We start from the raw sequence: 27,905 nt of genomic DNA on the forward strand, positions 1-27,905 counted from the left end.
AGGCTGAGGGGCGGCCCCAGCGCGCGCCGTTCCCGCCACAGGGGGCGGTGCCACGCGGAGACCCACTCGCAAGCAGAGGCGCGACGGCACCTCGGCGGCACCGCTATCCCCGCGCGTCCGTACAGACAGACAGACAGCCCCACCGACAAATAACAAAGTGGGCAGGGTGGGCAGAAGAACCAATAGAGAGCCCCAAGAGGGCCGAGGAGCGGGGAGAGGGGGCGGGATATCCGGCGCGGAGGCGTCCGTGTTGTGACTGCCTGTGAGGAGGGGAGGGATCCTGTCAGCCGGGCGTGCCGAGCTGCAGCGGCGCAGAGTCAACTCCGGCGGCCGCCATGCCCGGCATCGACAAGCTGCCCATCGAGGAGACGCTGGAAGACAGCCCTCAGGTATGAGAGGCAAGACGCAGGCCGAGGGGGGGAGGCCAGATGGGGGCCGAGCCCTGGGCGCCGGGCCTAGCGCTGATCCCTTCTCGCAGCCTGTCCCCCGTTTCCTTGGGGACACGTTGCGGAGCCTCGGTGGCGGTCGGGATGGAGGAGGGAACCCTCCCTGGCAGCGGAGCAAGGACGCTGCGTGCGGGGCCAGGTGCCTTGCTGGGCTTCTCGCCCCGGTGGCGTGGCAGGGACCGGGGGCCGGGAGTCACTCGCGGCTGTCAGCTTCGGCGGGGCCCTGCGCAGTGTCTCCACAGCATCTGCCGCCCCTTCTTCCCGCTTGCACCGCCGCGTCCTCCCGGGTGTCCTGCGGGCTGATGACCTGCTCGTAAAGCTCGGTGCGGAGTTTCCGGAGGTGCTGTGCCTCAGCATCGGGCGTCAGGCGGGCAGCTTGCATTGACTGCCTTATCCCCCACCCTCGCGTTTATATTTATGACTTATTTTGGAGATCTCGTGTCGACAGAACCCATCTTCACTTCTCAATATGTTTTTTATTTGTTTTACCAAAAACGCATTAAGGTTTAATAGCTACGGACGAAAAGCGGTTGCTGGATGGGGTTATGGTGGCGGTGGTTAATGCTGTGGGTAGGTGGGAAAGGCAGGGTGCTGGGAGGCCTTTAATTGCTGTGGGATCTTCGCTTCCATTTCTGCCGCTTGACCTTTGTCAGTGATGCCATACACTGCACTGGCATCTCTTTCATGCTGCTATTAAGCAGGAAATACTTTATTCACTTGCACTGGTTTCTCTTGCTAGCAGCAATAACACCAAGTATTTTCTACTGCGCTTCCTTGATGGAAAAAAAAAGTTTACAATATGTTTTATTTTATTATAACATTTTAAATTAAGATCCTTGTTTTGCAGCATTCTTTATGGAGATGAGCAAGACTTCCTATATTGTAGTAGTATATGCATTGATAGTTTACATTCCTCAGCCTTAGGAAGAAAAATTGTCTCTTGCTTAATAGGGAATTTAGACCTCTAAAATTAAAATCTTTTTAACAAATGTACATTAAGTGGAGGGATGAATTAGAAAAGGCATCAGAAGAAGGCCGTGCCAGAAGGTCATCATTGCTTTCCAAAGGGCAGTCCCCCCTATAGCTCAGATACCAGACATTAGATGAGATCTACTTGTAGCATGGTCTCTGGCCTAGAGGCTGAACTTGATGTACTCTCATGAAGAGGAAAAATTTTTGAGAGTGTTATTATAATAGTAATTTAATAAATTTATCTCTTTCTGTTCTCAGTACGTGGGAGGCAGAACTGTTCATAATTATAGGAAATGTCAAATATAAGGTCCCCAAGATCCCTAAAAAGTAGGATGTAGAGTGGTTTTTTTCCAAACACTTAAGACTACAATGTCATGAAAAAAACTTACATATTAGAACATAATTATAAATTCTAGAATCTTTCATTTGAGGTTATTTTTGATACAGGATAGCAAAGCCTAACTCAGCCTGCTGAGTTTCATGTGCTTAAACTATTAGAGATGCTGGTATCTTCTTCTGGTTTAGGTCCAAAATTTTACATCTCTCAGTTAACCTAATATTTCAGGTGAATTCTGCCTAATCACCTCTTAGAAGTCTTAACTAGGACTGTAGTCTTCTGTTACATTAGTTCATGTCTGTTATTTTGAAATCAGTGCAATGAAAATGGCATCAAATGTTGAAGAAAGAAGAAACCTTGTTTCTTTGAGTTGTCCTGATTTCCTGACTGATGTGTTCATGTTGTAATATTGAAAAAGATCATCAACCTACACCATTGTTAAGTGCTGAATTATCATCTGGGGTTTTGCACCTTTAGACACTTTTCAGACACTGCTTTTGGTATATAAACATCACATGAAACTTCTGCATCTGAGGGAAAGAAAGGCTTTTCTAAAATGGCTAACCCCATTCATTTCCTCTTGTTGCAGGATAAAAATCTAACCACTGTGCTTACAGGTGGAAACCAAATGCCCCTTTACATTGTCTTCTGCTATGCAAAGCAGTGTAATTTAAATATTAACATAGGACATATATTACACACATACTCAGCATTTACATAGATATTTAGGGAGGGTTTCTGCTCAGACTTACTTGCATTCCTGAAGCATTGCTCAATGAAAAAGCCAAGAGACTTGACTCCACAGGCTGTCTCTCATGTCACTGACACCAGCATACATCCAGTGACATAGAATGCTTAACAGTTTACTGACTTCTAACTAGGTGGTTTCTTTGTGCTGCCCATCACTGGTAGTTTCTATTATACCTGCTTATATATATGGGATGAAAGCACCTTAAAGAACAAGCAAAATAATGCACTGTTCTACTAGAAGCACAAGTAAACAGTTTCTCTCTCTGTAACTTGTTTACAGTTTCAAGTTATTTTCTTTCCATCAGTATCACATTGCCAGTTTGTAGTCGGGACACCAATAACTGGTATTTTTACAATAAAACATAGAAATGTTTTTATTCTTGAGTGTTCACTTTTAAACAGTAAGTGTAATATAGAAACCTTACATGCTGTTCCTTTAAACTTACAAGTTCATGTTTATTTATGTTCAAGTTTAAAGGTCACGAGTGGTGGTTATATAATTCGGTGGTTATGCTCCTATGTAATTCTTCTTTTGCATTCTTTCATGTATGTCTCCTTTAATGGGAGAGCCACAACTATTTGTATTGCACAACATGTTGCCACACCTGATAAACTTGTGAGTTCTCCTCCATCTCTTTCCTACTCCACCCCATTTTCCACTTGATGTATATACTAGAACCACCACTGAAGTGATTTAATATGTTGATGCTGCTGCTTGATTATTCTTTTTTATTACTCAAGTACTTTATAGACATTATATGGAATGGTGATGTTTGTAAGGCAGATAGGCATCTAATTCAAGTGTGTGCAGAATTACAGGTACACTCTTACCCCTTTTGGGATTTTGTCTTGCTGAAAAGAAGCTACTTGATATTCTTGTGGTAACATTGAGCCCAAGTGCAAAAAAGGATGCAAGAACATTGATTCAGCATATCATTTAAGCTTAAGGGCAAATTATGCCCGAGCAACCTGATTGCCTGCTCATACAGAGTCAGTCATTTCATCACAGGAAAGAGCAGAGGATTTAATTTACCTTGACTTAAGCAAGGATTCTGACACCATCTCTGGTAACATCCTTCTGGCCAAAATGGAGAGGCATGGACTGCAACCTGGGTGGAAAAAATGGCCAGAGAGTTGGGCTTAAAGAGTAGTGGTCAGTATTTTGAAGTCTAACTGGTGGACATTGATAAAGAGATTGATTTGGAGGTGGAGACATCAGTGATGCAGGCAGTGCCATAGGATGCAGAGCCACTGAGCCTGTGGGTAAGGACAAAAGACAAATCTCACTGTCTTTCACCACAGAGTGGTGAAGGGGAGAAACACAGGATGTTAGAACAACAATATGTATGTTGTACTGTTCTGGTTTGGTTTTTAATTTCTCACATCACAGAATTAAATGTTACTGCAATGCAGAAGAAATGTGTATACATGGCATGCTATTTAATACTAGTCACCTTCACCCTTTTTCTTAGGGATTTACCACAGTGGGCCCAGTAGCTGCCCACAGTTCTAATTTCTTTACATGCTGACCCAGCTCCCTTGACCCTTCCCTTTCTGAAAATGTACTTATCTGGAGAGATGCTGAGAGTAGGAGTGAGGCTGTGCTTGGGCATCTGTAAGATCCTGTAACACACATGTATCATTCCAGTGAATACTGTTGGACAGTTTATAAAGTTTTCAGTAATGAAACCTGCTATTTACTTTGGAATTGTTTCATTTAAACACTACTGAGTTAAACTCACATGTCAGTATTTTGGCTGTTTCATTTTTACAGACCCGATCTTTGCTGGGAGTATTTGAAGAAGATGCTGCTGCAATTTCCAATTACATAAATCAGCTGTTTCAAGCCATGCACAGAATATATGATGCACAGGTAGTGCTGATGAAATTCTTGAATGCATTATAAAGCTTTTGAGCCACATTTCATGTCTTTTTCTTTTTTTTTCATTTTTTTCTTTTTTTTTTTTTTCTTCCTTAAGTTACAAGTAATATGTTTTAAAACTTCCCTGTTTTTTAAATGTGGAATTGAAATAAAGTAAGAATTAAATGACTTCTTCTGTATGTTAGAATTTGGTAAAGAACACATTATTTTGCAACAGAATTTCTCATGACAGGTAAAATATTGTCAGGTCTTTTACTGGTTTTACTGTATTTCCCAATTGTTTCTAAAATGTTTCCCATCATGATCCTGGTGTATATGTAACACATCAGAGATTACTTTTTACTCACAATATATTCCTGCTCCATTCATCATCTGTAAGTAAATACCTTTAGATGCCATAGCCAGAATCTGTTTTGTGTGTTTTTCTGAACAACTGTGTTGATGGCTGTATTTTTAATTTGTATATACTTGGAACTGTTTGAGTTTTTACTGATTTTTTTACTCTTTTAAAATTTTTATTTTACTGTTGTCTTTAATGATTAGAATGCCTATTGTAGGTTTACTGCTATGTAGTTTTATTTTACTGCCTTTCTATTTAGCTTTTAATTTCTGTACTTTCTCCTTCAACTGCATCATGAAAGGAAGTCGGTACCAGGAATCTGCTAATTAGGTCCTGTCTGTGTACAAGTACAAAGCAGTTTGTAAGCAGGTAGCATTGAGTTTGATTGTAATCTTTTTTTTTTCTTGTAGAGATAACAAATTCCTAATACACAATAACTAGGGCAGCTAATTTGAAAGAAATGAATGCAGATGTGCACTGTATAATATGAAAAATACTAAAATTGGTCTGCATAGTACAGGCTGTGAATTTGGTATTTGTGAACACTGATTACGTGTACCTCTCAATGATGTTAGAGAAATGGAAGGGCAGGATGCTTAGGTTTTCTGAAAATCTGTAGTCAGATTTTAAGTTCCACATCTGTAATAGTTTCCTCTTCGTATATGCAATTTTAAAAATAATTTGAATAAAAAAAGTAACAAGCTACTTATTTTTCTTTATTTTTTTTAAATCAGAATGAATTAAGTGCAGCAACTCATCTGACTTCAAAACTTTTGAAGGAATATGAGAAGCAGGTACTGTGTAAGTCCTTGTTGTATTTGTGTGGTCAGGACTGTACTGCTGTAGGTGTTTATCTCCCAGAGCACAATGTAGAATGTATTGAGGTTTGGTTCAGATCAAATCAACTGCTCTAGTTTGTGGCATGAATCTTTGCTAATATAACCTATTGTCTTCATATCAGTTCTTCCAACTAAAATAGAATGAAGTTCCTCTTACCATGATGAATAGTGCTACGTTCTGGAATTTCACTTTTGGATAACTGTTTTGCAGGTTGCTAAGGGTGGTGGTGGCAGTGTTTTGTTCTTGCTTTATAAGCCTGTTCACTGTTTTAATTTTTACTGTTCCCTGTGCTTTAATTTTACTAATCAGAGAAGAGATTGCATAGAAATCTCTATTTAACAATGATAATTTACTACCTACAGTGGTCCCAATTAGGAAGAGATGAAGAAACAGAGAGATGTAGAGTAGCTTTTTTCTTTTTAAAAAAATCTTACATTCCTAATGACAAGCTGGAAATGCTGCTTTGTGTATCTGTGGACTCTGTTTAGTTTTGTTTGAAGTGGCTGCAGTAGTGTCATTTGAATTAACATGGTTATTACAATACCAAATTGACTTCAGTGACTCAGCTGCTTAATGAATTACAGTCTCATCTGTTTTTGAAAAATTAAAAATAAAAGAACTACCTTCAGATTAGAAGAACTAATTAAGGTATGACATTTCTGTTTGTTAGCAGTTGTAAATATCAAAATATACACCAAATATCTTTATTTCAGTTACATTTTTTTACACTAATTAGAAGGAGAGGGGAACCTAACAAGCAGGAAGGAGGTGTTTAGAATTTTTAATAGAGAATTATTTTTTTTTCATGTATTTCCCAAGTGTTTCTTGTATTCCTCCAGTGAATTAAAACAATTGTTTTTAACTTATTTTTCTGATTTGTCTCCAGTGGACTGCTTTTTTCCCAGTCATGAGATTAGTATAAAAATGCACAATTAACATTTTAACTGATTTTTTAAATATTTTTGAGTTGTGCCTATTTTGGTCATACTTTTGCCTGCATCAAGGCATTATAGAAGTACATTCCTCTAGATGGTTTAGAAATTTTACAGGATCACATAAGAGCTCAAAGTTTAAAACACCCAATATTGCTTAATTTTTTATAATTTTAAAATAATTTGCAAAGCTGGATGAAAATCTTCATAGATGTAAAGTCTGTTTATTTCCTGATTTTTAAAAAATTAATTTAAAATCAGTTAACTTACCTATTTTAAAACCAATTTTTTAAAATGAGAAGTGTTTATAACTCTTTTCTTCCCCAAAGTGTTCCTTCTTCAGAGGACAATGAAGTGCTTCAGTGTATCAAACTGTGTAATATTTTAAAATAATGGAATACCCAATACTTTCATAGAAATTATGAATAAAGTTTTTGTGAGTGGCAGAAGACACTGCAAACAACATGACTCCTTTTATTGTCCTTTAGCGTTTTCCACTAGGAGGAGATGATGAAGTTATGACTTCCACTCTACAACAATTTGCAAAAGTAATAGATGAGGCAAGTACTTGTCTTTGTTTCTCTTAGTTTGCCAACATTCTCATGCATAGCCTTTAACTTTCTTGATTATTCCAGCCTTTTCTAAGACAGGAGCTACAGAAATGGCTTTCATTTGTCAATAAGGTAGCACTTAATTATATATTACAGCATATATTCAATGTTATATAACCAGAAGGTAAAGAATCAATTCAGCAAGATGAGGATAAGTTGTTGAGAAAAAATGTAGCTTTAACTTCTGTAGATACAGCCAAAACCCATTACATTAAACATCAGTTAGAAACTGCTGATTTCAGATACCCGACTGACAAAGGAACCTCCTGCTGTCGTTAGAGGTAGAGACTGACTCTTCTGTCTAGCAGTCTAGCACCATTCAGATCTGAATCAGGACTTTTCCTGTGATCCCACTCCTTGCTTTTAATACTACTTAAACAGCAATTTGGAAGGAAGAATGAATGCATTTGTTCTACCTCTGTCACCTGTGAAAGATGGCCTGTGATGTTGCTGGAGGGAAACTGGAGAAATAAATCAGTCATCAGAATGTATGAGGCCATCTTCTGACATGGCTGTAACTTGGAATACAGTTGGAACAGGAGGGACAACTACTGAAGTGTAAAGGTTTTCTATAAAAAGCCAGTGAAGAGATCAGGAACACATAAAAGAATAGCCACAAAAAATAAGTGTGCAAACTTATATCTGAATTGTACATCTAATCTTTGAGTGAAATTGATGTAAACTTAATCTTATTTTATTTGAACTCTGTTTTCCTAAATTTTCTTTCTTTTTTTACAGCTCAGCTCTTGCCATGCTGTACTTTCAACTCAGCTTGCAGATGCAATGATGTTTCCCATTTCCCAGTTTAAAGAAAGAGATCTAAAAGGTAGGGTGCTTAAACAAATACTCTTTTTATCAGCAGGAGTAATGATAAAAATGGAGCACTTATTCTCAAAAGCTTCATTTCACTAAATAGAATACACCACTTTTTTTTTCAACTCTCAAAAGTATGTACCTACCTCCCAATTTTTAAAAACATTCAAGTTACTAATGAGACTAGTGCAGCTGAAGAACTTAACACTATTACTGTTTCAACAAACTATTACTTATTTTATGGCAGCACTTACCTTCTATTGAATATTAACATTTTGCAGTTACTGTAAACATTAGGAATTAATAATTTTCAGGTAATTTGCATGTTCAGGAAATATTTGAATCTATCAGAGTACCATGACATCAATATAAGAGTTCCACTTTACTAAATAGGCAAAATGCCAAAGTCTTATTAATTATATTACTGAGATTTAATAAGGTGGTTCTACAGCCCTATTGGTAACATAGATGGCTTATTTGCATGCTTAAGATTCTCCCAACTTATTTTTATAACAGTTGTATCTAATAATGGTCTAAAGTAATATTTAATGTGTCTGATTATGATTTCTTTTATTTGAGGTGCTAAAGTGAAAACTAGTGTGGCACAATGGGTTTCAACTATAAATTGTAACAGTTAAACCCAAATCAATTTAAATCCTAAATGTGAACATGCTGGAGTGGTTCTACCTAACATAAGAAGATTTAAATATAAGTGGAAATAAAAATTCCAACTCTTCCCTAAGTGTGTGAGCACTTAATGAATTTTGGAAAATACTTCTTTAGCAATAGTTTGTTGCAAAATGATGGATTAAATATTTTATGGTTTTTAATCATGGGAACATGAGTATCTCAAGTCTAAAATTACTCCTCAGAAGCTGGAACAATCTCTTGTTAATACTTAAGAAGCATCCCTGAGGCAATAATCACAAACTAAATTTTCCCACTGGAAGTTTTCAGTCACCAATTGATGTAGTATTTAATGATATCATTGTTCTTTATGCCCTTCACTTTCTGTGCTGTTTTCTGTGCTTTTTTGTCTTTGCTTTACCATAAAGTTGAACACATCTCTCTGCTGGTTTATGTTGTAATATGACATAAAACCACATCAAGATCAGAACGAGTGCTGAGCTTTGTTCTGTTTTCTATTTTCTGACATAGTGAGACTGAATAACCATCTAGAACAGAACAGAACAGGAGTAATTTTAGATATGGGGAATCATAATGTCATGTGTTTGGGGCTTTTCTTTGATCCAGTGATACTTCCTCATCTCCTGTGCTTCCACTTCCCCACCTCAGACCAGAAGTACCTCTTAAATTTCTGTAGTACAGTATCTTTTTTGGTAAGCTGGACAGCCACATAAATGATATGTCTTAAATAGGAGGCCTTAAATAGGAGCAGACTTTTTTTGTCACAGCAAAATGCTGCTAATTCAGTATGGTACAAGATGTGAACCACAACTGTTCAGTAGTCAAACATTGCACAAGAAACCTTAATATATAAATCTTAATTTATTAATTTATTAAATTTATTAAATTGTGATATGTTGTTTTGTAGAGATACTAACTCTGAAAGAAGTTTTCCAAATTGCAAGTAATGGTAAGTGTAAAATAATTATTGTTATAGCTATTACAAAACAACAGTATTATTGTAGATTATTTACTCAGAAAACTAGTGAAGATATTTGCATGGCTTAAAGCTAATAATTTAGATGCAGGTTTTTTTCAGTGATACTAAGGCACCCAGCTTTCCTTAGTTCACTTATTCATCTCTGCTTTTTTGTACCAAAGTGTTACAGCAAATTGACAATATTAGTCTTTTTAAAAATGCTTTAAGCATATATATAATTATTAAATAATTTAGGATTATGTTACTAAAAAAGTAAGGTGTTAACTCCCTTATTAAAGTTAAATTTGAGAGTTTTCTTCTTTATTGTCAGAAGTTGCTCTTTTCAAGTAGCTCTACTATATCGTAGAGGACATATTTTTAAAGTAAGGACTAAGTAAGGCTTCTGCTTCTCTTAATGTAAATGGCATCATTGCTTTAGAAGAAAGAATGATTAGATAGAGGTTTTCATAATAGAAAATTGTCTCTACTTACAGAAGGTTTCTGTCTTTGAAGAATATTAGATGACTGGGGAAATTGGTTACCATTTGGCCATGTTGGCTTTTTTCTTCAGCACAAGTATCTGTGTCAGTGAAGTAATTATAAAGAAGTGAAAAGAATTCTTAAAGGTTTTACAGAACTTCACATTCAGCTGTGCAATGCACAAGTGATAAAAAAAGTTTTCTGCTATGTTTCATAAGTCATTCATTTATCAAATTCCCTCTTTATTGCTTAGACCACGATGCTGCCATTACCAGATACGGTCGGCTGTCAAAAAGGAGGGAAAATGAAAAGGTTCGTAAAACAAAATACTTCATAGAAAGATTTTTAGAGGAGACAAGTAATGATTTTCATCTCATACATACATATATTTATGATTGAAGACAATGTATGGCAGGTTTCACTTGAAGGCTGATAGTTTATGTTTTAGCAGTCTAGACATTGTGCTTGAAAACAGAAAAGCAGGTTTTCCCAATCCAGGCCTGTCTTGTGACACTGAAAATGCTCTTAGGATGAGCATTATGATACTAAATTCAATGTATTTTTGCAAAGAAATAATCACATTATCTGAGAATAAAAGAATGCTGTATTTCTTTCTCATGTATAAGTTAGAGAAGTGAGAAGTGTAATTGTAGAGTAAAATATACAATTGGTGATTACAGTGGGTAGAACATTACTGTGTTGTTTTGTCTGTGCTGGCTGTAAAGCTGTCCAGAAGGCATGTGACAAATACCGAGTTTCAAACATTCCCTTTTTCCTCTGCCCCTGTCTGTGTCTCTTTAGGTCAAGGCTGAAGTTACAGAAGATGTATATACTTCCAGGAAAAAACAGCATCAGACAATGATGCATTATTTCTGTGCATTAAATACTCTTCAGTACAAAAAGAAAATTGCTGTGCTAGAACCCTTGCTAGGATACATGCAAGCTCAGGTAACTTGAGATTCTAAAATCTGTAGGTCTGAAACAAGTTGTGTGCTTCATGAAGGTTGATGTGCTGAAATCCACTGCAGGACTTTTTTTTGCACTCCAAGGAACCAAGTGGAGAAAAAGACACAACCCATCCTCATCCCTGTAGCTGCCACAGCTGCTGCCTTAAACACTCTCAGTAGCTAGCACTGGTTGTTTCCTGCTCACCGCAAGAATCTCATCATGGCATGCCCTCATACCCATCAGAGAATGTTAGCAAACTCTGGGTGACAAATACAAAGGTCTAATTCTACCCCAAAACTCAGATGGCTAAATTTAATGCATTGCCTAAATTTTAATTACTGGCTACTTTTTCTACTGGGTCACAAATGGGAAAAGCTGATTAAAACTTGGATGCATGCAAGTACACATGGAGGTTGTACCTCAGAAAGTGACATGGAGACAGTTAAACTCTTTGCTGTGGCAGCTACTCTGAGATGAGATCAAGTTGTATTGCTACTGTTTTCAGTCAAGTTTGTGGAAGAAATGGAATGCTAAAAATCATTCTGGCTTGGTTTTGCTTAATGTGAGTACCTGATTGGTTCAAGGATGGGTAAAATAAAAAATACAAGTATGAAAAAGTTATTTGGAGAGACTTAATTAGTATTTCAGAAGTATGTCATCAGTATGCTTTTTTAAAAATAAAAAAAAAAAAACGCCAAACATTCCAGCATCTAGCTGGCACTGCCACAAGTGTCTCAAGTAGAAATTAACTTCTGCATAATGTCTAAAAGCTTTCCAAATTCAATAAAACTCTTGCTTCTTTTTTAAGCTTTGCATCTTATATTTAAGAACTAAGCTCTACAGTTTTCTGTAACAAAGGAGATAGTGCAACCTGATGTTGACGTGCAGTTTTTTTCTGAATCTAGAAACAGGAAGGGCAGGGCTGCACTCTGTGGCTTCCTGTTCTGAGATTTCATATGGCTAAACTCAGTTTAGATGTGGCAGTTTTTCTGGGTCAATATGGAGTACAGTGTTATAAACATAAATATTAGCAGTTCCCCTTGGCAGGATCCACTGTTAGAGGGCTGTCCCAGAAAAGTCCTCACAGGTTTCCTGTCTCATGTGCCCCTCAAACAACTCCACCTGTAGCACAGTGGTTAGCACTGGTGGCTTGAAAAAGTGTAGAGAGACCTTGGGTCACTAAAAGGTCAAACCTTGTTTCTTTTCCAGGGCAGTTTCTGCATATTTCTGTATTTCCAGGTGACTCTGCATTTCCTTCTGACACCATGAAATCCCACTGCAATTTCAGCATCAACCTTCACTTGCAGACAAGAACATGCATTCTACTCCTTTATTGAGAGGCTTTGGTGGGATTGAGGGTGGAAAACAGATTACTTGAGCCTCCTGTGGTTTTATTTGTTGTTACTGTAGTTTTATTAATGACTAAATTCTCCTTTTTCATCCTCTTTTTTCAAGATAAGTTTTTTTAAAATGGGTTCAGAAAATCTGACTGAGCAACTAGAAGAATTTTTGACCAATATTGGCACAAGCGTACAGAAGTAAGTTGTTTCTATTAAATTCTGAACTATTATCAAGACAATTATTTTATTAATAAATTATCTGTGTTTAATAACACGTTGATTACCTTAGTGTTCGCAGGGAAATGGAGTGTGAAGTAGAAAACATGCAACAAACCATTGAGGACTTGGAAGTAGCCAGTGATCCACTGTATTTGCCTGATCCTGATACTTCAAAATTTCCTGTTCATAGAAATCTAACACGGAAAGCTGGCTATCTCAATGCAAGAAAGTAAGACTAACTTGTTACTTAAATATTCCAGAATACTTAATTTTGAGAAAGAAAAGGTAAATAAGTATGTAATTTCTTCTAAGTTAGCTGTGCTGATTTTACCTGCTCAGTTGATTAAGTCACATAGGAGCTATTCTGTTTCTTTCTTTGAACTCCTTCACTTGATCAGTATTAATTTCATTGTTACACTGACATAGTGCCATTTCAGGTGCATACTTATCCTGATTTTAGTGTAATTTTGCCTGAATTTTCACATCAAAAAGAATAATTAAAGTTTAAGAGAGTGTGAGTTCACTGGTTTGTAGTTGTAAAACAAGAAGATTGCAGCCCTCAGGATCGTCACAAAACTATCTATCAAACCTTTGGGATTCTATTTACTAATATGTATGACAAGTTTTGAGATGCTTGAGGCAAAACATCCTCTGCCAACCCAAACACATCCGAATGGCCAATTTCATGATGTAGTTTGTCTTTTGTCCACTGGAGGGAGTTGTTACTCTGGTTTAGAGGCTAGCAGCTAATTTTCTTACTAAAAAAAAGTAAGACTCGGATTTTTTTCTGTAATTTATATAGCAAGCTCCAAGGAGTTTAAAAGCGAATTTAGACTACTTTTACAATATTACTTAAAGTAACATACTCACTGAATAAATCATGCATTTCTGTAGTAGAGCACAATTGCAGCAAATTATTAATGAAGAGAGTATCTGTAAAAAAAACCAAAACAGTTATATTGACAAAGTATACAATTTGAATATGCATGTTATGTAAAGCAATACTGTAAAAGCTGACCATCAAAACTGAAGTACTTAGGCTTTTTATTCTAAAATAAGTTGCACATAATTTAAGAAAGAAATTATTTTATGTATTCCTTGCCTAGAAATAGGTTTAGAATGAAAAAAAATAACAGACACATTTAACTAACCTAAAACGTTAAAGGGGGGATAAAAGTTTTCTTATGTGTGTAGAATGGTTTATACCAAGTAATTTACTTTTTTTTTTTTTTCCTTATTTATGTAGCTCAGTTGACCACCTAATCTACTAAGAATCTCGTTTTATCTTTTAGTAAAACAGGGCTGGTATCTTCCAGCTGGGACAGACAGTTTTACTTCACTCAAGGTGGAAATTTGATGAGCCAGGCAAGAGGTGACGTGGCTGGGGGACTTGTCATGGATATAGACAATTGCTCTGTAATGGCTGTGGACTGTGAGGACAGACGGTACTGTTTTCAGATAACATCTTTTGATGGTAAAAAGTAAGTATTCTTATATTACTGTTACCTGGAATATTGGACTCAGTAATTAAGAAAAGAAAGATGGCTACGTCTGGCCAGATCATAGCTTGGTAGATTTTGGGGGCTTTTAGAAGCAAATCTGGGATGTCTTAACATTATAATATCTGTGGGTTTGGTGTTTTTTTTTTAGGTTAATAGCTCTATAATGTAGCTGAGCTGTAGCTATTATTTCAGAATAAAATTACCATAACTAGTTTACAGTGGTGTGTTATTACAATTTATGAGTGCTTAAGCATTACATGGGTACAATTAGAATTTTGTTAGTCTTCTAATTGCAGTTAAAATAAAAACTTAGATCTCCCCTTGTCCTCCACCCCCCTCAATTAAATGTTAACTGATTTGGCACATACACAGAATCTTCAGTTTTTCTTCATTTGTTGTGCATTATACAAACATGATAATGCAGTTTTCTCTCTGAATGTAATCATGAGGCATTTTAAATAGACAATGTTGTCTTTTTCATTCTTCTCTTTCAGGTCTTCAATCTTACAGGCAGAGAGTAAAAAAGATTATGAAGAGGTAAGTTTGTAGGAGGTTCACATGGAGCCCAATGATTTTCTGTTGTGCAGAAGGAACACGTTGTTAACAATTGTTGGAATTACCTGGGTGGTAAGCAGGGAACTTTTAACTCATTCTATCCATAATGGCCAGTTCATGAAGTCTCAAAAAATATTACTGTTTCAATCTTAGAGAAAGAAAGAAATTGGGGGTTGGACTAGATTACCTTTAGAGGTCCCTTCCAACCCGAATTATTCTGCGATTCTTGCTCACAAGTGCAAGAAATGGTGAAATGCCACGAAAGGCAGATGGAATCTTTCTGATATCTTGAGGAAATAATGTCATCTGCAGTCACAGGATGATGGAGTACAGAGAATCCTGATTTTGTTTTATTTTTAATGCCGTAGAGTCCTGATTTAAGATTGGTTTAGTTTTGATATTCTCTGTGACTAAAACAATTTTTTCAAGTAAAATCTGATATTGTAGGGTGCAGTATGCAGATAGTGAATTTAAATAGAAGCTGAATGTTTGGCTTCTTGTAGCTACAAAAAAATAGAAAATGCTAACACTATTTAATCACTATTTAATCAAGCTGACACTATTTAATCAAGTTTCTTAAAAAACTATATGACAATTTAATTTTTTTCTTTTTTCTCTCTCTTTCAGTGGATATGCACCATAAACAACATATCTAAACAGATATATCTTAGTGAGAACCCTGAGGTAACTGTACTAAAAGTTATGAGTACTATGTCAAGATTTGCACAAAATTAGAGATCATCTGGATCTAATTGTATAGCATAGAATTAAACTGACTAGTTCCTAAATTATAAATTCTAAGCTTTTCATTTCCAAAAATACTATTTCCTCAAGGACTTTTGCTGTTGCCTATCCCCAGTGAAGTTAAACCATCAACATTAAGTATTGACACTTCAGAATTAGTGATTTCAATGAAAGATTAAAATGGAATTCTTTCAAGTCCTTACTTGATCATTGCTCATGTCTTGGTTTTTAGACACATTTAGGTTTTACCAAATTTCAAGTGCAGACTTTGGAATCTTCATATATTTTCATTAGTATTTGAGGACAGCATTTCTCTAATGAGATTTTTCTTTTTCTTCCTGGCTAATTACCTTATTTTGTCAGACTTATTGGGACATTATCTTATTGGGAAATTTATCTAAAGTACATTACTTTAAATTTAGCAAGGTTAGGAAGATTTTGCAAGGTGTTAGAAGAAAACATTACAGCTACGTTAACAAAAATTTAGGAATTTAAGAGTCTTACTAAGGGATAAGTTTAAGTTTTCTGTCAATTGCATATAAATAAAACTAAATTGTTAAAGCTTATTTTGAGGAAAAAGTTTTCAGTTATTTTTTTACCCATCTCTCTACTGCAGGAAATTGCTGCACGTGTAAATCAGTCAGCTCTGGAAGCTGTTACTCCATCTCCTTCCTTTCATCAGAGGCACGAGAGCATGCGGCCAATTGTGTAAGTTAATGAACACTTGTAAGTAATTTGAAGAACACATCTGTAAAGAGATTCCTGGGTAAAATTCCAGGATAAAAACCAAACAACAAAACTTTGTACGTTCAGAATGGCATCTTTGAAAGGCTAGAGGATAATTTCTTCACATCACCATTCTAGCATTACAGAATCACAGAATGTTTTAGGTTGAAAGAGACTTCCAAGATCATCCAGTCCAAACTTTGACCAGCACCATAAGCTAACTACTAATCCATGTCCCTAAGAACCAGGTCCAAACACCTTTTAAATACCTCCAGGGATGGTGACTCCACCACTGTCCTGGGCCATTCCAATGCCTGACAACCCTCTCAGTGAAAAAATATTTCCTAACATCTTGCCTAAACCTCTGCTGGCACAGCTTCTATCCATGTCCTCTGGTCCTATCACAGTCCACCAAGGAGAAGAGGCTTTTTCCATCCTTGCTCCAACCTCCCTTGAGGTAGCTGAAGAGAGCAATAATGTCTCCTCTCAGCCTCCTCCAGACTAAACAACCCCAGCTCCCTCAGCTGCTCCTCGTAGGACTTTGTGCTTCAGGCATGAGCTTTGTTGCCCTTCTCTGGACTCAGCACTTCTGTGTCCCTCTTATAGGGAGTTGCCCAGAACTGAACACAGTAATCAGGATATGGCCTCACCAGAACAGAGTACAGATCACCTGATGGCCACAGTGTTCCTAATAGAAGCAAGGATGCCACTGGCCTCCTTGGCCACACTGCTGATCATTAAGTCGACTGTCAACCAATACCCTCAGGTCCCTTTCAGACTTAGAGCTTTCTAAAGACACTTCCCCAGGCCTGTAGAGCTTACCATGGGGTTGTTATGACCCAGGTGCCTTGTTAAACCTCAGTTGTTTGGTGTATGTTGTTACAAGTAATCCAGATGATCAGACAGTTTTGTTGGGTGTGTCAGAGGTCTGCTTTGTTGTATGAATTTATATTGAGATTTTTATTAATGCATCTGGTCCCTGAAAGCAGACCTCAGATTGTTTTTAACATTGTTATCTGATCACAAATGAAATATAATACAACCTGATGCAATTGTGTAATGAAAATAGTATCTTTATCTTATTTAAATTTGACTAGGAATATAGATTCCATTTTGTTTACAGTGATTATCTTTAGGTTTTTAGTTTTTGTTTTATATCCAAGTTTTGGAATATTGTATTGGTTTCCCATATCTCATTTATTATCAATCAACCTGAAACTAAGAACTAAGATACCTTCATTTTGTTTTTGTTTGTTTATTTTCAGACAATCTCGTCCCCCTGCAGTTCGTACTGGCAGCACAGGCTCACTGGGATCTGAAACAACAGCTTTATCAGCACTTTCTCTGGATTCTCTTGTTGCCCCTGACACCCCTATACAGTTTGACATAATATCTCCAGTTAGTGAAGATCTGCCTGGTCAAGGAAAATCTTCAGGGCAATCGGGAAGGTAGGAGATGTACAGAGAAGGAAAAAAAATCCTCAAGTTAATGCTTTAATTAAAAAAAAAAACAACAAACCAGGAAAACCATGTTTAGGCTGCCACTCCAAAACACGTTGCCTTTGCCCTGACTCATGTCACAAAACTTGCAGTGGCCAGCAAAGCAAGACATTTTAAAAAATTGTTAAATGGAGTTGTAACGACCTAATTACACACACTAGATTCAAGGTGTAGTTTTCTATTTAGCTTTTCTTGCTTTAGCAGCTAATGCTTTTACTTATTGATTTATTATAATCTTTTGGTTTCATAAAGTATTTTCCTTTCCTATTGCTTGCTCACCCAGCAGCTTGGGTTATTTCCTCTTGGAAACTCAAGAGAAATTTGGTAATCCTGCCTCCAAATGATGATGGCATACGATGACACACTCTTCTTAACCTGAAAGGTGAGTGAAAATGATCTAGGCTTCTAGAGAAATCTCATATACAGACAAGTTAAAATTGCCTAAGAGCTCTTCCCAAAATATAAAAACATTGTCTTCTACTTGTTTTTTTGTAAACTTCCTATTCAAACATAATAAATAAAAACCTGTAAATCTGCACTGCATTTCTGGAACCATATGTAAAGAATTCACATATTAAGAAAAAATATTTGCAGATCCAGTTGTTCTTAACAAGAAAAACCAAAAAGCTAAAAACTAATTAATGTGACTCCAGTTACAATAATGTGTTGAATCCCCCTGCTCCTTTAGAAAAATGTCACAGAGACAGTAGAGTTAAAATTATATATGTTTAACTCTTATTTTTTTGACAGTTATATTCTTGTTGACTGATCAGTTGGCTAAATAGAGCCTTAAAAATTGATTTTGAATACTTGAACAGTATTTCACAAAGTGGAAGGGTTCATACTTCCACTAAATTCATGTCATCAGTTATAATTCCATTTAGAAAATACTTTTCATTGCAGAAATTATATTGATTTGTGCTATGTATTTCCAGTTAACCATCGTTGTCAGTAAAGAACTGCAGTGTTTGTACAGACAGGCAACATGCTACTTTAGAAGTGTTTATCATTAAAAAAGAAACATTGACTTTTCTTAAGTTTCCGATACTGATGACATAACTGAATTTTATTTTTGTCCTTTGAGAGGTCCAGTGAGGTTTTGCATTTACTTTTCAAGTCTAATCCTAAATCACAAAAAAAACCTGAGCAATAGAAGATGCTAATAGAAAGAATTTCCCATCAGTGTATTTACACCTGTCAGCATTTAGGGGGATTATTTTTATTGAATCTATATTAAATAAATGTAGCAGAAATACACTCTTGAATTCAGAGTTCAATCTAAAATAATTTTATTACTTTAGACATCTCTTAGTCAAAAGATTTCACTACTAAAATAAAACTGGCAGTCAGTATGACACAGAGCTGAACAAGAGTTTGAAATTTTTTCCTCTTAGTTCATAGATTTGCTTTTAGAACACTAGAGATGACATCTTCATTGCTCTATAAAATCTGTTTTGAAGTTTACTCAACCCTTGACAAGGGTCATTCAGCTACCAGTTGGCCAAAGAGTTCTTTTCCTCTTTAGAGGTTTTAAGTAAAATTTCCCCATTTCCTGTGCTCTTTTCAGCTTTGCTTTACTGCTCTTGAAAACCATGGACTTGGAAGCCTAGAGTATTTTCACTTTTCATTGTAACTGATAGTAATTCTCTCTTCGAGAGCCAGAAATAGCCACATTTCTCTTGACCCTCTAGGAGTAAAACCCAGTGATGTTTTCACAAAGCTGCATTTGAAACAAAACCAGTGACTTCTCTTCAGTAAGTAATTCAATAACCTGAGACAGTGATGAGAAGTGTAGTGCTCCTATGGAGTACTGGAAACAGTAGCTTTTGGCTGTACTTCCTGAAGCTGCTCTATGAAATTTCCTTCCCTAAAGCTATACTTTTTCAAATATTAAGAAGGTCTGGACTTGGGCTTAATTCAGATGTTATAAAGTATCATGTGAGCAAACTCTGTGGCAGCAATAGGACAATAGTATAAGGGATTTTTTCCCATAATTTGAGCCCTCAAATAGTAGCAATTTCTGTATAACTCTTGATTAAATTGCTTTACATACATTATTTCTCTCGATTACAAGTCTGTGAAATCATTACATGTTCTTACTTGATGCAGCATGACACTACTATGTTATTCAGTAGTGGATCTTGTAGTCTGACTCCTGGTTCAATATTTTCATTTTTTAATAGACGAACAAATCCTTTTGGTGAATCTGGAGGCTCAAAATCTGAAACAGAAGGTAAAACAAATTTTATTTCAATTTTAAAAAATTGCATTTGGAAATTATTTTTAATTTTTAATCTGTAGCTTCTATTTTAACCCCAGTTTTCAAATGCTTTGTCACATTTGTAGTGTATTAGACAACTGGGATTAAATTAGGATGCTGTCTGCCAGTCTGTTAAAAATAATCATTGCATCTTTTGTGCTCATCAAACTGAATGAAAAGGTGTGTGACTTGCTGTTTAGTAGCTGTAGTTACAATTCAGTAAGTATGAGCAATATCTTTTCAAGTTGTTTAAAGTTCTCCTGAATGCACTCCATCTGTGGTTTTGAATAGAAAACTCTGAGCTCATGCTTTTCAATACTTTTCTTTATCTTAGATTCAATTCTTCATCAGTTATTTATTGTAAGATTTCTGGGCTCTATGGAGGTGAAGTCTGATGAAAGTCCAGATGTTGTTTATGAAACAATGCGTCAAATTCTGGCAGCTCGGGCCATCCATAATATTTTCAGGATGACAGAGTCACATTTATTGGTCACTTGTGACTGTTTAAAGTAAGTTTGCTTCCTGACTTCTACTGATATTTATTTACAGAATGGTCTTTTCACTTTGGTAAAATTTACTTTTTGGTTTGTTTTTAAAAACCAACTTTTAGGTTAATTGATCCACAGACACAAGTTACAAGACTACGAGTAAGTAACTTTACCTTTTAAGATAAATATCCATCAATGTAGTTCTTTTAATTTAAAAATACTATTCTTAGATCTTAGCAAAAATCACCGACAGCCTGAGATTCCCAAACTTCCACTGAAATTAGGAGACTAACACTATTAAAAAATAGAGAAAATCAGAAACTTAGTTGGAGGGGAGTGATTTGAATAGGTCAAATAGACTTTATAGGCTTTTGAGCCCCTCAGTTTCATAGGGTAAGCCAGAATATTGTGTTCTAATAATGCATTTAGTGTTTGGCTTTACTGGTTTGTTTTTTTTTAATGCCCTCAGTATTGTAAATATGTACACTTACCACTAGGAAGGACTTGTCCTATCAATTTATAACAGCTGCAGTAGGGGCCTTAGAATTTAAAAATTTATCCTTTGGTAAATCCTGAAATGATGTTTGAAATTTCTAGAGTTGACCCTTACAGGAATAAGACTGCAAAATCTTTGTAATACAATAATAACAGTATGTGGTTTGTTCGTTTTGTGTTTGCTTTTGAGTTTGTTTTTTCTTGATTAAATAATTTAGGAGAGCTGAACTAATTGCAGCAAAGGTTTTGAAGAAGTTGTGCTTTAACCTGGAACCAAAGACTGAAAGCTCAGTCACAAATGTAATTTGTGTGAACATCTCAACAGAAAAAGAGAAAGAACACGAGTGTACTCACAGTTGGAAAGATGGCTGAATGGCATTGCAGATGTGGTCCTTGGACCATGGAGTGTGTTTTTAGAAGTTTTCCTATCTTTTGAATAACTTAATTCTGGTCTTACACTGTTTGTGATATGTAAATACATGTGGGGTCAGGTTGTAACATCTGTGTGGTTGTGCACTTAGGATATTGAAGTAATTAATGTGCAGTTCTTGAAACCTTACATAGAAAATTTTGGAAACAGTTTTAATATCTCCATGTTTGATGCTTTTTGGCAGTTTCCCTTGCCCAATGTAGTCCTGTACGCCACACACCAGGAGAACAAGCGCCTTTTTGGGTTTGTGCTTAGAACTTCAGGAGGAAGAGTTGAGAGCCGCCAAACTTCCATCTGCTACATATTTGAATCTAACAATGAAGGGGAAAAGGTACTGGTGATGGGTATATTTGTGTCAGTTTTTAACCTCACCTGGATTCCAAGATGTTAGAACCATTCAAGCTGTCTGAGTTATTTCTATGAAAGTGTTTTATTTACTGAAAAGCAGCTAAACATGACCATCCAAGTACCTGCAAGTGCTTTAATATGCTATCATATCAATTTGGAATTCAGGCTTAATTTTAAAGGTATTTTTGTCAATCTTTTTGATAATTTCAAATCTGTTTTCTGTTTAGATTTGTGATTCTGTTGGACTGGCAAAACAGATAGCTTTTCATGCAGAACTGGTAAGAAACTTTTTGTGGCAAGGGATACTCATGAATGGAGGAGAGAGCATATATTTTACATGTATTAAATATATTCTGCAAGATGTTTATACATCCGTTAGTCCTGTTGTCATGTATTTTAAGGGATTAATTTCCTAGGATTTAAGCTCAAGATAAAAAGAGTGTCCAATATGAACTGTAGAACAGTATTTGAGAGAGGATTCAGCTTGCTACCTCTAACAAACATAACAGTTCTTTGAAAGAGTAATAATCAAAGCAATGGTTATAGCAGTTTTGAGTAAACTCACTATGAATTGGTTGTGTATCAAACATCTCAGGCTGTTGTTACCTAATTTACATTTTTTGCCCCTTTAGGATAGAAAAGCATCAGAAAAGCAGAAAGAAATTGAGAGAGTAAAAGAGAAACAACAAAAAGAACTGAACAAACAAAAACAAATTGAAAAGGTACGTTTCATCATCATTTATCCTTTTTCTACTTTTTTTTTGCACTTTTGTTCCACTTTCATAATCTTTGGTACAACTTCATAGAACACCATTGAGTTCATTATTACAAGTATTTCCTGTGCCAGTTGTTTAGAATTTGATTTGCATGATTTTGTATAGTAGTTTTTAAAAAGAGCTTTTCCAAGGAGATAACCACAAACCCTCTTAATAGGAGTATTTAAGAGCAGTAGAGGAAGGAACAGCTATCACAGGCCCAAAATAATGTCATTTGCTGAGGAGGGTTCAGTTACACTGTGAGAAGAGGTGTCAGGGAGCAGGTTATAGATGACACATGTTCTGACCTGCTGTGATTTGTGTTCTAGGTACAGATGTGTTGGCTGTTCTAATAATCCCAGCCTCTGAAATTAAAATGTTTTGGTTTCCTATTTACCTTTTAGTTTCCTCTGTACAGAAATGTGTCCATTGGTAATATGAAAAGATTGTCCATAAATCATGATAATTTAAAGTCATCTACAATTGAAGTAGGGTAAAGTTAACATTCTTTTTCTGATTTCCCACCTTTTCCCTCTCAAATCAGGACTTAGAGGAGCAAAGCCGTTTGATAGCTGCTTCCAGCAGATCAAACCAGAGCAGTGGAGAAGGACAATTTGTAGTCCTTAGCAGCAGTCAGTCAGAAGACAGTGATTTAGGAGAAGATGGAAAGAAGAAGCGAGAATCTGAAGCCTAAGGTTTCCTGCTTTGTTGAAACTGGAATCTTGGGTATAGCTGGTGACATGGTACAAGTTCTACAGGAAGTGAAATGTAGGTGAAGGGTCAATTGTATTATATAAAAGACTTCACAATATGTAGACCCTGTTATGCCTTGATTTTACTCTCTCAATTAAGTGATTTCCATTTTCATGTCAGAAAAATTTCTCTTCTGTTTGCCAGATGAAGCATGGTGATGCTACCATGTTCATTACAAAACTGTTTTCTCAAGGCTTTTCTGCAGTGTGGAAAAATCTGGGTTCCCTTCCCCTCTCCACTTACCTCTGTGCAAGTGATTGCTTTTGAAGCAAAACTTCAAGCTCTCACTGGGCTTCAGCAGTACACTGACATGTTCTTTACACTGCAGTATGGAGAACACCTTGCTGGAAGCAAAAGTGGATAAGACAGTGCTAAGCTTTACCTAGTTTGTTGCACATAACTGTTCTTAGATTTAGGGAAAAAACCTCTTATTAACATCAGAGATATGTGCAATAGCTCTAGACAGATCTTTCATATTGCACTGTATGATACTGTCCTATTTTTTTTTTGGTAATGTAATGCTGAGACTTGTTTTCAACAGGAGAAAAAAAAATACTGTCAGGCCTAGATAGGAGCTGATGAGACACAGCTGCACTTTGCTGCACAAGGAATGTGTAGAGCATTCCTTATCAAATTTTAAGAATAATGTATATATTCTTACAGCACAAGTGCCATGTTCTTGATTTTTTCCCTGGTATATGTAATAAAAAGCTATAAGCCTTTGAGTTCACTTTTTATAGAGCACACAGTTGCAGGAACATCTTGAATTCCATCATTTGAAAAATCTTCTGAATATGTAAATGCCTTGTCACCAGTACACTACATTTACTAAAAATGAGTTGAGGATAAGTCTTTTTATAGAAATTGATTTTGCAAACAGAATTGACTAGCTCTGAAGTAAGGAACTATACTAATCCTACATCCTAGAGTCAATCCTGTAAAGCATTTTTCAAAGCAGTGTCTGTTTACAGCTTGTAATCTGTACTCTGTATTCCATACCCTGTGTAATATTTATTTTGTATAGTACTAAATGTGCATTCACCTTTTGATCCAGAAGAGAAAACTTGTTTGAAGAGAAATATTTATTTTTGCACTAATTACTATATATACTAAAATCCAGTGGAACAGAAGATATCTCTAATAATGGCATGAAAATAACAGGAAATATAGAAAGAGAAGAATATGCTTATAGTCCAGGTTATATTATAACAGTTATGAGTGTTTTACAGTTCACTGCATGGCATTTCTGGTGTTCAGGAATGGCAGCAATTTTCTGAATGTCTGCCCATGAGCTGGCAGTGGCCCAGCCCTTCATAGCTGGAGTTGCTCAATGCTGATGAAGTCAATGAGGAACCTTAGGCCCTCTCTCTGCTAGATGGCTGTGGGTGGGATGGGTACCCTTGGTTCTCCTCATGTGCTGCAGTGGGACTGTCTCAGTTAATGAAGGCAGCCTCCTCCTCCTCCTCCCCTTGTGCTGGGGATGCAGATTTCTCAGCATCCTGACTGTCACAGAAGAGAAGGGGCAAGCAGCACCTGCTCTTGCAGAGTCTGCTGTAGTGCTGCAGCTGGAGGGAGAGCAGCTCTCGCAGACCTCACTGGCACCACAGCCTCAAGAGGGCTGGAGCCTCCTCAGAAGAGGTCTCAGCATTCCTGCCTTAAAGAGCAGAGAGGGAGCAGAAGGCTGATCAGCAGAGAGGCAGCCTCCAGGCTCACTGCCTGAGTTAGTTAGCAATGCCTGTTGCAGTACATTTTGCATCCCCAGAGAAGCCAGCCAGAAACCTGCAGAAATACCTGCTTGGATGTTGCTCAGTCAGGCCAAACACATTGCCACATTTGGCTAGCACACTGACACAAAACATGCAAGTCTGAGGCTTTTCTCTAAAAAAGTGGCATTTTAATTTTATATCTAGTCACCTATTCTCATCTCTCATTCTTAAGAGTCTTCTTATTCTTGCCAATTAAAATGTAAAGAGGCAGCAAATCCCATTTTTGCTATTTTCATGCCTAAATCTAGGCTTAGATCATAGCATGGCAGCCAACTTATCTCTGAAAATTGGTTCAATTCATTGTGTTTCTCTCTTGCTTTTTTGTTTAACTTACTGAAATTTTAGTTTTCTATCAAATAATATGACAGCATAGTGTCATATTATGACACTTCCTCAAGTGCATGCTGAAGATGAAGTAATTTGGAAACAGCACAGGAAGAACATGGAATCAGTGAGCTGCAGGTTCTAGAAACTTGTATCCCTGCTTGTCAGAGTAGGATGGAGTAATGAGGTAACCAGTTTAGCTGCAACAGCCCTAGCTCTCTATCAAAGTCTGTTAACAGATGAGCCATCTCATCAGAAAGCACTTCTGATTTGAACCTAGTTTGCATTAACCTTATTGAAGAAATGTCAGAAAATTGAATTAATATGTTTGTTGGTTTTTTATTGGAGCCTCCCATTACTGTTTTAGACAAATCTGCAAGGAAGAAATCAGGAGAAAGAGTTGGCAGGTGAATTTACTGTTATGGGATTTTTCAGATTTAACAATACATGTATGGAATTATTCCACTTGCTTGTGGGGCTGTCTGTGCCACCAAATGTAGTTGTCTGTAACAGAAAGTAAAAGAGTGAAGTGCATTTATTTTCTGTTGGATAACTCTCAGCCACTAAAAAAAGGGAAATGAATGGCAATAAAGCAAATTGACATGCATGAATGAACTGAGGGGCTTTTTGCTTGTTTAGGAGAGTTTCACTGGTATAAAATGAGCAAAAAAATGCAAAAGCCTCTGGGAGAGTGAGGGAAGTTGCAAGAACAAAGGGCACGGCCGATCAGAATTAATGCAGAAGTTGAACAGTAATGGTGCAATGAGGTGGCAGTGGTGTGAGAATTAATGGGTTTTGCTTAAGGGGAGGAGCACCTGGCTCTGTAATTAAAACTAATTCAAGGCAAAAGAATACCTGCTGAGGTTTTATCCACACCCTTCTCTCAAAAAGAGACATTTGCCAGCCTTTTTCCTATGAGGCTTACAACTACTTCACTGAAAAATATTTTTGTTAATTTAAAAAAAAGAGCTATTAGTATTTTCCTCGAGGGGATGACTTTTAATATGAACACCTCATGCTCTTGGGAACTGCCGTAGGGTTTCGCCACCTGAGCAATTTACTGTTATAAGCAAGTTACTGGTTGGTTTCCTCTGTAATTTATTTCTCTTGTTTAAGATTTCCTGTTGCTTTTTACTTAGACTCATCTTTCAGGCAGTCTCAGCAGAAGCTGTAGTTTCCTTCTTATGAATCTAATATTCATTCAGACACTCCTGAAAACATTATTTTAGGTGCATTATTTTAAAGGGGCTTTGATAGGTGCTGAATCAGCAGTGGTTTTAGAACTGAAGTTTTATGTTGCTAATTGCAGTCTAATAGTTACCTTCACATTTTTCCCCTCAGTCAGGGGATATTGAGTTTTTTAGACTCTGTAGATTTAAACACTACAGACGAAGTCTTGCTATAAGTTGTTTCAAGCTGCATACATTCTTGATGTATGTAAATAGCATGAATATCAAAACATATAAAGCATCCTTATGGGTATGCATTTGATTGCATTCTAGGTAACATCTAGCACTCCCCTGTGAAGATGAACAGCTTTCTCCAACTCTAAATCAGAGAAAAAATTATGAGTCATGAACAATGTAGTCATAGATAACTGGTAGTAAGCCAGTAGTGTAAACTAATTTGTACTGGATAGTCTGTTACTTCCTTAGGTTTGAAATGTATCAAGACAATTTACTAACAGTAAAGTAATAGTTAAGGAACATTCCCCCTCCCCAAAGCTGTCAAATTTAATCTTCATATGGATGTAAACCCTGAGCTGAAAAATATAAAGCAGCTGAAGCTATTTATGAGGATATAATTTATGCACATTGGTATAAAGAAGCAAATTTGACTGTGCATATGTTTAAGGTAAATTCTGATTAATTACTTGCAAAGAATTTAGGAGAAGCCAATGGATAAAATGATGCTATGATATAGTATCTTTTTATTTCAGAAATAGTTCATATAAAAAGAAAATTTGCTTTTTCTTTCTCTTGCTCCGTTTTACAAAATGTCTTTTAAGTCAGTGCCTCTCCAAGGCTTTTCTTTTTTTCTTGCCACAGTGGATTGTCACAACAAGAACAAATCAGTGTGTCATTGTGAATGCACTCGTATTCCTAATGAAGTTTATTTTGCAAGCCAAGATTTTTGTACAATCTTTCAAGTAATTTTTATAATGAAGTGGAGTGGTCAAATTCTTATGATCATGTTCTGGATTGGTCCTGTTCCAGTGAAGTGTAAGTGATTTCTGCAGTGTTTGAGACTGACTTGCACATTTTCCCTGAATAGCTGTATTAAAACCCTCCAATGGCATATTTATGTCTTTGATTGTTGTGTCTAATCTTGGGAACATATTATGCCAAGGCTTCAGTAAGCATTTTGTAGATTTAAAAAAAAAGCTTAACTAAAGCAACTTTCTGAGTGGGATTTGTACTGATGCAAAAACTTGCATTGCTGATAATACTGACTTCCAGGAAGTACCATTATTGGTGACAGGATGTGCTCCCTTCCCTTGAATGATGTTTTAACAAGTGGTTATATCTCTCTGTTGTCAAAGTGTTGCTCAGTTCTTTTAATCACGTTATCTCAGAGGAAGTTATTGTACTTGGGAATGCTGATAGCTTATTTTTGCAACAATCCAAGACTGAACAGAAGAAGAAAGTCTTTATCAACCCTGCTGGCTGATTAGTGCACATGTAGTGGCATGACAGTGTGTAGCACTCTGCAGAGCTGTGGTTATGACAATGATCAGAACTCAA

The 27,905-nt window shown here is 36.5% G+C and overlaps 1 protein-coding gene across 1 annotated transcript; it reads left to right on the plus strand.

Moving 5' to 3' along the window:
- The first annotated feature begins 64 nt into the window (after window positions 1-64).
- APPL1 (adaptor protein, phosphotyrosine interacting with PH domain and leucine zipper 1) lies at window positions 65-27,776 on the plus strand. Its single transcript, XM_008498999.2, has 22 exons — window positions 65-389; window positions 4,280-4,378; window positions 5,462-5,521; window positions 6,988-7,059; window positions 7,849-7,936; window positions 9,479-9,520; window positions 10,263-10,321; window positions 10,811-10,957; window positions 12,413-12,495; window positions 12,587-12,745; window positions 13,809-13,997; window positions 14,513-14,555; window positions 15,201-15,257; window positions 15,934-16,025; window positions 17,309-17,491; window positions 19,726-19,775; window positions 20,137-20,311; window positions 20,413-20,449; window positions 21,400-21,546; window positions 21,791-21,841; window positions 22,196-22,285; window positions 22,863-27,776. The coding sequence occupies exons 1-22, from the start codon at window positions 336-338 to the stop codon at window positions 23,010-23,012; spliced, it is 2,127 nt and encodes a 708-aa protein (XP_008497221.2). The 5' UTR covers window positions 65-335; the 3' UTR covers window positions 23,013-27,776.
- Window positions 27,777-27,905: the final 129 nt, after the last annotated feature.

Source organism: Calypte anna, chromosome 12, assembly GCF_003957555.1.
Source record: "Calypte anna isolate BGI_N300 chromosome 12, bCalAnn1_v1.p, whole genome shotgun sequence".
NCBI lineage: Eukaryota > Metazoa > Chordata > Aves > Apodiformes > Trochilidae > Calypte > Calypte anna.

What these genes read in the sequence shown, in the direction of transcription:
- APPL1 (XM_008498999.2), top strand. Translation starts at nt 336, where the DNA reads ATGCCCGGCATCGACAAGCTGCCCATCGAGGAGACGCTGGAAGACAGC. An exon ending in TAGGATACATGCAAGCTCAG is followed by an intron (nt 10,958 to 12,412) that starts GTAACTTGAGAT and finishes TCTTTTTTCAAG; the next exon opens with ATAAGTTTTTTTAAAATGGG. An exon ending in CTAACAATGAAGGGGAAAAG is followed by an intron (nt 21,547 to 21,790) that starts GTACTGGTGATG and finishes TTTTCTGTTTAG; the next exon opens with ATTTGTGATTCTGTTGGACT.